Below are 10,252 nucleotides of genomic sequence, written 5' to 3' on the forward strand. Positions count from 1 at the left end.
CTCAGTGCGCCTCTTGTCCAGAAGTGTCCTAACCCGGAGCTTGAACCCGGGCCTTCTGATCCAAGTAATTTGAACCAGATGTGGCAAGTACCAGAAGCGCAGACCACTACACCACAGGGACTTATCTATCTACATTTGTATACGTTTTTCTCCACAGGTCGGATCTGCGCTACGAACATAGACGACTGTCTCGGCCATCCATGTCACAACGGCGGCAGCTGTCAGGATTTGGTCGCGGGCTTCAACTGCACATGCGCGGAGGAGTACGCGGGAAACACCTGTAACGTCACCGTTGACTACTGCAGCAGCGACCCCTGTCGGAATGGTGGTGAATGTACAGGATATGTTGGCGGATACTTCTGCAACTGCGCTCAAGGTATGAACCGGCATGAAAGCGAAATGAAAGAAAAGAAAGTCTAACCTAAAAGAGTGAAACGCCAGTACAAGATGAAAAATAATTTCTCTATTCTCAGCCAAATGTCCCTGCAGCAAAATGAATATAAAATACAATTGGTGATCTTTATGGATATTTGAGCTGGACTTAATTCCATTTTGATAATAGTTTGATTCTTTTCTGACCCACTTCTTGTTTGTTTCTTTGATTTTTTTTGTTAGTTAGTTAGTTTGTTTGTATGTTAGGTTACTAAGGCGGCCAGTGTAAAACTTTAACTGTAGTTCTTTTTCGATTCATATTTCTGTGTTTTTTGTTTGCTTGCTTGTTTGTCCATAGTTTATTAAGGCGACCAGTGTGGAACCATTCTTTTCAGATTCATACTTTTGTTATTTTTATTTTTTATTGTTTGTTCGTCCATAGGTTACCAAGGCGACCATTGCGAAACAAACACAGACGACTGCTCCCCCTCCCCGTGCGCAAACGGCGGCACATGCGCAGACGGGGTAGACGACTTCACCTGCAGCTGCCCTCCCGGCTTCTCCGGCCGCGCATGCGCAGAGAACGACCTCTCCTGTGTGCACCACGTGTGTGAAAATGGCGGCACGTGCGTCGATGGTCCGGACAGAGGCTACTGCACATGCAGGTCAGGATGTATCGATTGATTGATTGATGGATGGATCGATTATTTGCTATTATTTAGTTGTTACAGTTATTAGTTGTCATTTATTCTTTAGTTATCATTGTTAATCTTTTGTAAAGTTGAGACTCTTAAAAACCATATTAGTTTCATTCCACCCCAAGACAATCCATTGTATCTAACTTAAACGTCACTGTGTATTTTTTCTTATAAATGTGTGCGAAATAAGTAATGAAAATAGAAAAAAATGGTATTGAAATAAAAGAGCTCCCTACCAATCAAAAATCATGGCCATAGCATGTCCGGCCAGAACACGAGATATCAAAACCGGAACTTCCGCTGTACTACCATGAAAAGTCGCTAGGGGTAAAAAATCTAAATATATTTTGGGTAGGTCTCATTAAGACCTACCAACAAACGTAATATTAAGACGATCTGCGCAGGCATTTTCAAATTATCAAGTTCACAGACACGCGCACCCGAAAACTAACCTTCTTGGCGACGGTACTGAAACTGATATTCTTCTCACCCACTGTCTCCAGACCAGGGTTTGCCGGGACCCACTGTGAGACGGACGTGGACGAGTGCGCGAGCGGGCCGTGTCTCAACAGCGCCACCTGTCGGGACCAGCAGAACTCCTTCTCCTGCACCTGTCATGCGGTAGGGATGCGCCTCCTTCGCAGACTTCTTTGAACGGCAGTGTTAATTTCTTTGTGTGTGGGGAGGGGGGGTGTACGCGATTTTTTGCAAGGGACAAGTTTCTCTCATGTCTCTGATGCCGGCTTAGAGAGTTATGTCGGCGAGGGAAGATCGCCTGTCAAAATAAATGCCGCTCCAACAAGTCTGCGAAGGGGAACAGGTGGGGATCAGGTCACGTAAGGACAAACTCAAACACAGTCGCACAGTCAAGACAACTTGGACGTGCTTGGACGTGAACGTTAGGGTTACAGGTGGGTAGGGTTAGAGTTCTAAGTTAGTTTAGCCAAAGCGCACTGGGTCACGGGGGCCTAGAGCCACTTTTTCAGCAAAAAGTGTGCCTTTGAAAGGATGTTTCAAGCCTTTCTCCACTGTTTGTTATACTCATCTAGGACGATTTTTCAAGCTTTAAGGCACCACCCTTAAGATTCAGAAATGAATTCATAAAGATTAATTCAAGCTGTATCTATTGCATTCAGCTCCTTTTATTCTTACTTTCCAGCAAGCCGACTAGATCGATTCAAGGAGGTTAAATTTACCTCCTTGATCGACTTTCCTACCTGCTGCCTACGTGCTCAGGCCAGAAACTGGCCCCTTGCTTTCCAGGAGGATCCTCCAAGCAGTCCTGTTCCTTGCCCTAGCCTCTGCTTCCCGACTGTTTAAGCCCGTGTCCTTCACAATTTGGTCTTTCCATCTCTTCGGTGGTCTTCCCCGGGTTCTGGGGGTGGCGAACTCCTGGCTGTAGGCTTTGTAGACTAGTGTTTGTGGGGGTCGTCTTAAAATCGATTTACATGTCCATATTCCACGGTAGGGTTTTACGGGCGAGCTGTGCGGGGAGGACGTGGACGAGTGCGAGTCGTCCCCGTGCCAGAACGGCGGGTCGTGTCGGGACCTCCCGGCGGGCTTCCTGTGCGACTGCCCCGACGGCTTCTTGGGGGACACCTGCTGGCGGCGCGCCGACCCGTGCGGCAGCGACCCCTGTCAGAACGCCGGGTACTGCAGCAGCCTGGTAGACCGTTACCAGTGTACTTGTCAGACAGGTGGGCCCAGCTGGTAATCTCCAAGCAGATCCCACGGTGCCAGGAGACAGTATCCACGGGCCAAGCAGTATCCGTAGGATCGGGACCAATTTGGCCCGTAGATACTGCCCCTGACACCGCGATATCTGCTTGGAGATTATCAAGCTGGCTGCTTCAACGCAAATGCTTAGAAATACTGGCTTTAAAAAAGAGCGGGAAACAAGTCTCATCTTTGCGGCCCTTAAACCTCAAAATCTTGTTTACTTTATGATTTAGTTAGGCCAGGAAATAATAGGAAAAATTCAGTCGAAAAACATAATTTCAATGTCGATTTGAATCGGCCCAAGGAGTGGTTAAAGCCTGAAAATGTCAGTTTTGTTCCCCTTCCCTATGGCTATGTGGTATCAGTTGAACAATGTGTTCTTTTTTTAAGCCTGTCATTCTTGTCTTCTGACTGTGCTAATAATAGAAAACAGAAATCAGTATTAAACTGTACTAACTGTACAGAAAACTGTACTAATGTAGAGAAACAGTATAACAATCGTGGTTGTCTGGCAGATCTTATTATTAAGAAGGTGTTTTTCCTGCGTGGCGTAATGGCAGGGTGTCTGGCCCAGAATCCAGAGGTCCTGGGTTCCTCTCCCCTGACATGCCCCGTTTGGAATGTTCTCACTTAACTCAGGTGAACATGAATATCTATCGGTTAGGGAAGTCCCTTGGATGTGACGCTAAATGTAGATCTCGTGTTTGAGCAGTTCGTACATACATATACAGCCGGGACCTCCCATACGATTCCTATCAACGTGACTGTCAATGGAGACCGCCTTCTTTTGTTACTCAAAACAGTTTTAAACATCTTGGCGGTATTGCGCCTTTACGCCGGCAGGTATCGGCTCATTTGCACAGCGTTTGCCGATTTTTAGCGCACCTTTTTTAGTCAACTTGTCGAGGATTTTTGAAAATTATGGTGCAGTTATCCGGCATTGGTGACAATGCGCGGTGCAGATATGCGGAGTCACTAACAAGGCAGTAAATGAGAACCGGTTTGGGATTTTCGGATTTGGTGCAATTAAATGGAATGTGCGTTTAACCGGGGTGCAATTAAGTGGCTTCGTCTGCATATATACTCCCGGATATGCAGCTTGTACTCTACAGTACAAACCTGAAAAAAACATTTTTTTCTATTTTCCTGTTTCAGGGTTTACCGGCACGAACTGTGAGACGGACATTGACGAGTGCGCAGGCGTGACGTGCCTCCATGGCGGCACGTGTCGGGACGGGCTCGGCTGGTTCCAGTGCGCCTGCGCAGAGGGTTTCACCGGCTCACTGTGCGACGATGGTAAAGGTTTATTTTCTTTCATTCTTCTTTCATTTTATTCTATTCTATTTCATTTTTCTGTCGTAGGTTAAATGAACAGACACGTTTTTAAACGATGCTATTTTACTTATTTATTTTCGTCTATCTATTCAATTGATCTATTTTGCTCATTTATTTATCAAATTTTGCCCTAATAATGAGACGTCAAACTCTACAAAGTTTGCAAAGAAATAAATAGGACATGGGTGACATGCAGTAGATTTGTAATTCTTGAGCCCCTTCCTTAAAAACGGAACATAAAAGTGAGTTTTATGAACTCACCGGTAAACTTGATCCACAGCGGTCGACAACTGTGACGTCATTGTACGAGACGAGGTTACGAACAGGACCCAGCTCGTTCCCAGGGCAGACTGCGGCGCGCATGGCACCTGCAGCAGCGTGGAGACTGGCTTCGTGTGTCTGTGCGAGGAGGGCTTCGCAGGGGACAGGTGCGAGCAAGGTGAGGGGACATGCGTGTGCGTGAGCGTGAGCGTGAGCGTGTGCGTGAGCGTGTGCGTGTGCGTGAGTGTGAGCGTGAGCGTGAGCGTGAGCGTGTGTGTGTGTGTGTGTGTGCATCGTGACTAGGGATGGATGCAACAGATTGAGATATGTCAGATCCATTCCGTCTCTGCCGTAGAGTTGCTGAGCCCCTGCGCGGACGGTCAGGTGGTCCGGCCCCACAACTCCACCTGGGAGACGGACTGCAACACCTGCACCTGCACGGACGGACAGGTGTGGTGTGCGAAGGTACGGCGCTTCTTTTAACCTTTGACACACTTAGTAGCCGGTTGGCACCCGAGACTTTACTGGTTGCAGGGTTAGGCATCAGGGAGAAGGTTAGATTTTAAATCAGTAAAGAAGGACAAAAGCAGATGGCAGATAAGAGTACACTGAATGTATGATTCACTTTAGAAAAAAATACTTTCCTCACTTTTTAAATCAAATCCGAAATAAGTACGATGCCAGATTGTACATGTTTGATGATGTTTGTATAATGTGTATTGTTCGGCTATGGGGCGTGTACCCCAAATGAAGGAATAGAGAAAGAAGTAGATAGTACTCATAGACCACTGGCAGTGTCTACTGTTGTGTATGATTTGGTTTAGAAAAAATACTTTCCTTTGTTTTGTTTTTCAAATCCGAAAAGCATATACATGTAGTTGATAGAGTCCATTGATAGTCAACTGTTATGCATTATTCTGTTAAGAAAAAAAAAATACTCCACCCCCACTACAGATGTGGTGTGGTCCACCCGAATGTCCCTATGACGAAAAAGTCGGTTGCCCTGGCAACGGCGAATGCCTGTCCGGTTGCCAAGACGACAAAGAATGCGTTCTATCGCCCTGCCTTACTGACCCCTGTGACAAGAACGTCGGGCATTGCTCCACATCAGTAAACAGCGCCGCCTGTCAGCCCAGCGGTGAACTGTACAGTCCCGATTGTACGAGACTTGGGTTCTACTTGGAAACGGACAACATAGACGATGTAGGTCTTTTGGTGCATGTTTCTGAAATTGAATGGCGACGCATTCTAAAACGACCGAAAGTTAGTGAAACTATGACAAAATAAGAAATTGTATTTTTATTTTACAGGTTGACATTTTGGTGTCATTTTGTTGTATCGAAGAGTTCCTTATAGCCAAGCAATGCATATCTGACTCCAAGCGTTTAACCTGATTGAAACAGCTGTCAGGCACCCCATTCTCTAGTGGTTACAGAGTTAGGCAGCAGGGAGAAGGTTAGAACTATCTATGGTTCTTGTGCAGCTTGATTGAAAGAGGTTCCATCAAATTGTCTTAAGGAAGAACAAATCTTAAAGATCTAGACCTTATAATTCTTGGTTCATCATCTCACACTTCTGGTCAAGATATTTTTGTACCTATTGATGATTACACCAATGCCTACTTTTTTGTATGTTTGTCATTGTCTGACCGTTCTGTCTCCAGGGTATGACGTTGGAGGGTTTCTGTGACGTAGTCCGGTCCCTGACCTTGTTTGACCCGTTCGTGGTGCACCATGGGATGTGGATCCGCTGCGAGCTGACGGGGTGGGACGGACCAGACGCCTACGTCACACTCGCGCTGGTACATATGTCTTTTCGTCATCTTTATATCATACCGTTAGGCAAAGGAAGGTGGGAATGCTGTGTTTTCCGCTGACCCGACTGACCCTAGCAAAAACCTTCCAAAAAAAAAAAAAAAGAACAGCATCCCTACATACCGACTCTAGTTATTGCAGTATCGCATTCGGAAACAGTTCAAACACAATATATTTTTCCCGAGGCCTTATGCCATGTTTATTTTCACGAGCTTCGCAAAGTGGGATATGTAATGACATCATTTCTTTTTTGAGCTGATGGCTGTGTTATCTAAACTAGATATTTACACAAGAAGGATGGCTTTTTTGAGGGCTGATTTGTGGTCAAGTGTTCACAGGATAAATAATCATGATTGGATTTCGAGTCCCAGTCCGAGCGTTTCGTTTCATTTCCTTCTTATCTATTTTATTTGTAGATCACACTCAGGTCCAAGCCTGGCTAAAGAAAGGTCAGGTTCGTGACCTGTACATGTCAAAGTTTAAGGTGTCCCTGGGTACAAGAAGTATTCAACTTGAATGCGTGTTTAAAGGTAACCCAAGCAATATTAGGGCCAGAAAATCGGATTTTGAAAGTCAATTTATTTAGTGATTTCTATACATGAATAGTTCAAACAACACTATCACAATGTATAACGACGTTTATCATGCAAAATTATGGCGTCGTTGTGATGTGAGAACTCATTGAAAATCGTCGCCCGGGTTTTTGTTAATAGGCTCACGAAACTAAGGAACTCATCGCACGGCACATTTTAATTCGGTTTTAAAATGCTCAAAGTATGAAGTTATTACACAGATCTGCTAAATAGTGTAAGTAAATGTCCCTACCATAAAGATTTGAAAAAAATTATTTCCACATTTTGGGCCTTAATTTTGCTTTGGTTGCCTTTAAAACGTACGAAACAGTTGATCCTGCATTTCTGATCTGAGGTTTATCCCCACACGCCAAACCTTTTCTCAGGAGACAGATAAAGAGACTGAGCAGAGGCTTACGGCTGTAGTCGCGGGCGGGGATCTCTTAGACTTCATCAAAGTCGAGATGGCGAACCCGAACTCTACCACCCTGTTCCACCACGTCAGACTGCCTACCCTCAGCCCCGAGAAGGTCATTGGGCCTACAAATAAAGGTCAGAGTCCGCAAGTTCTTTTATGATATGTGATTTGAAGCCGCCATGTTGGTGAATTTGATAGATCTAAGATGGCGAACCCAAACTCCATTCACCAGCGCGAGATTCACCAGGCAGGGCAGGTCAGGTCCGGTCAGGTCAGGCTGCTGATCTCCTAATACCTGTTTTAACCTAAGGTCTTTCGCGGACTGACAGAATGTGGAACTCTCTTCCTGGGGAGTGCGTATCACACACATACAATCCACAAACCTTCAAAACCAATGTAAACCGCTATCTCCTTACCTCGTCAGCTTACTATTAGTTCAGTGCCTAGTTCTGGCCTTACCGTGACCGAGCAGTTACCGTTTTACAAAATGTGCTGTGTGTGTACTGTATGTGCGTTCCCTTTGGCAGATGACAAGACAGTGTTCATCATCGTCGGCGTGCTCGGTTCTGTGGGTTTCCTGGTGCTGCTGGTGATCGGAGCGTTCTGCGCCAGGAGGGTGCAGCGGGGACCGCAGAGACAGCAGGAACCGCTGTAAGTTAGCATCGTGTGTCCTCGCGAGAAAACACGAGAATCTCAAGCTACCACTGTAAGTTATCATCGTGTGTCCTTCTCGCGAGAAAACGCGAGAAAACACGAGAATCTCAAGCTACCACTGTAAGTTATCATTGTGCGTCTTTCTTCTCGCGAGAAAACACAAGAATCTCAAGCTACCACTGTAAGTTATCATCGTGTGTCTTTCTTCTCGCGAGAAAACGCGAGGATCTCTAGCTACCACTGTAAGTTATCATCGTGTGTCTTTCTTCTCGCGAGAAAACGCGAGGATCTCTAGCTACCACTGTAAGTTATCATCGTGTGTCTTTCTTCTCGCGAGAAAACGCGAGAATATCTAGCTACCACTGAAAGTTACTAAGTCATAGTGTTTCTTTATTTTCAGTCTCGCGAGAAAACAAAGTTATCATCCTGTCTCTCTACGCGAGAAAACTGTCAATCGAGCAACTGGATAGATTTTGGGAACCATTTCAAACGTCCCGCACACGGTCGTTGCCATCTGAAACGGTCGGTGCCACATTAGAGCGTTTCATACTTTTTCTCTGCAAGAGGGAAATCGTAGAAAAAGCAACATTGAAAGTACAAATATACGAAAATGGTTAAGAAATCAGTGAAAAGAAGAAAGTGCACCAGCTCGGGTTCTAGCCCAGGTCAACAAGACTTATCCTAACACTGATCCATCCACCTCCCAACGGAACAGCACGGTTGAGTCTGCTAGCACTTATATTAGAGTGTACCGTTCTGTCGTATGGCATCTGTATCTGTATAGCCGGTATAACCACCCTTCGGCGTAACATACCAGCTTCGCAGGCACGCGGCGCGGAGGCAGCTGGTTGTATTACACTGAACGGCCTGTCACACCTAACTTTTGCACATAGTACATCTGACTGCAATCGTTCTTTGAAGCTATTTAGTGAAGGTGTTCCTACAACATCTGATGACAACGAGTTCCATTCTACTATGGTTCTCGGGAAATACGAATTTTTGAACACATCAATCCTTGGTTTATAACTCTGGTACTTAAAGGCATGACTATTTCTTGTCCTTTTCTGTCCTATTTTTGTCTCGACCGTTTCAAGTGGCAACGACCGTTCACGGGACGCAAATCTGCAGCGTAGGCCAGCTGGCATGAGCGTTTGGTACTCATACTGGCGCTAACGGAGATCTTTCAAGTAAGCAAATAAACAAATGCTAATCTACTCAACACTTTTAGTCTTTTAGCAGAGCCTTAATCCTTTCTCTACTGTGCCATCTTTTCCAGGAATGTGTACGACAACGTCACGTTCTCCGTGCCCGAAGATGACGTCAAGTTCGAGAACCCGATGTACTCGGAGGTGTTCGAGAAAACAGCGCCCCATGGCGAGGCGAAGGCGAACCACAACCCGGCCTTAGAATTGCAGCTTGACGGAGCTGATTGTTAACCTTTGACCTGGATGTCTGATTTTGGCGACTAGTCGTCTGTTTATGGTATCATATTTGGTAAAAAAAAATTGAATATCAGATGATTATTATTTTGTAGAAGGCAAAGTCTGCAACCTGCTATGTCGTTAGAGATTGAGGTAAAAACTCAGAATGTCAAAATGAATTCAATGAACTTAACGAATATATGAAATGAAAACAAAATGTATATGTATATTTATATCTATATGTATAGACACAAATGAAAGAGTACACGATAAAAATCAGCACACAAACAAAATAAACAATATCGCAGGAAGTAGGTGTACGTCCTTTTTAACGTTAGAATTTACCTTCTGCATCGTCACTTCCATAACGCTTGAAGCCATCGATTTTCAATCTATCTCAAATTCCTCAGTAAAGCAGACTCAAGTTATGAACATCGTAACTCGATCCTGATATTTTCTGTCACGAGCGAAAATCTTATTCATTGATAAGTGGGGTAAAAATCAATATTTTCTACAAACCAACATCACGTAGCTTCCGTTTCTAAAGCTAGGAATAGAATATTGGAATTTGGAATCTTAATTAAGAAAATTAATCTAAACATGCAAAAAGATGGCTATTCACATGGGGAAGAGGTAAAATAAGGTCAGCAAAGAAATGAATAAAGATTCTGCATGATTGTTTTCCGTTGTTTGTAAACCGTTTCCTTTCAAGCATACTTACGGTGCTTACGACACGTTTCCTTTCAAGCATACTTACGGTGCTTACGACACGTAGTCTCTTTGGTACTCTGTTTTTCCTTACCTTTCAAGTTTCTGAAGATAAGAAAGAAGTTTGTACTGATCTGACCTAGAAATTTCTTAACTTCTCGTAAGGAGTTTTAAGTACAAAGCTCCGGGTGCAGGTTACAAACTTGCCGCTAGGCGGCGCTATTACCAAGAGCTAACCGAGCTAAAGAGCGGAGACCGTATTACTCAAACCGACTGTTAA

At 44.7% G+C, this 10,252-nt stretch overlaps 1 protein-coding gene across 1 annotated transcript in view; it reads left to right on the forward strand.

Annotated features, from left to right (window-relative positions):
• Nucleotides 1-9,945, forward strand: part of LOC136440453 (neurogenic locus notch homolog protein 1-like) — a 47,986-nt gene extending 38,041 nt beyond the window's left edge. The window contains exons 17-28 of the mRNA XM_066436502.1: nucleotides 158-376; nucleotides 815-1,037; nucleotides 1,574-1,691; nucleotides 2,539-2,767; nucleotides 3,945-4,085; nucleotides 4,405-4,563; nucleotides 4,741-4,850; nucleotides 5,340-5,588; nucleotides 6,049-6,186; nucleotides 7,158-7,323; nucleotides 7,717-7,840; nucleotides 9,120-9,945. Of these exons, the coding sequence (XP_066292599.1) occupies nucleotides 158-376; nucleotides 815-1,037; nucleotides 1,574-1,691; nucleotides 2,539-2,767; nucleotides 3,945-4,085; nucleotides 4,405-4,563; nucleotides 4,741-4,850; nucleotides 5,340-5,588; nucleotides 6,049-6,186; nucleotides 7,158-7,323; nucleotides 7,717-7,840; nucleotides 9,120-9,279 (2,036 nt within the window). The 3' untranslated portion in view covers nucleotides 9,280-9,945. The remainder of the gene's footprint in view (nucleotides 1-157; nucleotides 377-814; nucleotides 1,038-1,573; nucleotides 1,692-2,538; nucleotides 2,768-3,944; nucleotides 4,086-4,404; nucleotides 4,564-4,740; nucleotides 4,851-5,339; nucleotides 5,589-6,048; nucleotides 6,187-7,157; nucleotides 7,324-7,716; nucleotides 7,841-9,119) is intronic.
• The last annotated feature ends 307 nt before the right edge of the window (nucleotides 9,946-10,252 follow it).

The sequence above is a fragment of the Branchiostoma lanceolatum genome, chromosome 8, assembly GCF_035083965.1.
Source record: "Branchiostoma lanceolatum isolate klBraLanc5 chromosome 8, klBraLanc5.hap2, whole genome shotgun sequence".
Classification (NCBI taxonomy): Eukaryota; Metazoa; Chordata; class Leptocardii; order Amphioxiformes; family Branchiostomatidae; genus Branchiostoma; species Branchiostoma lanceolatum.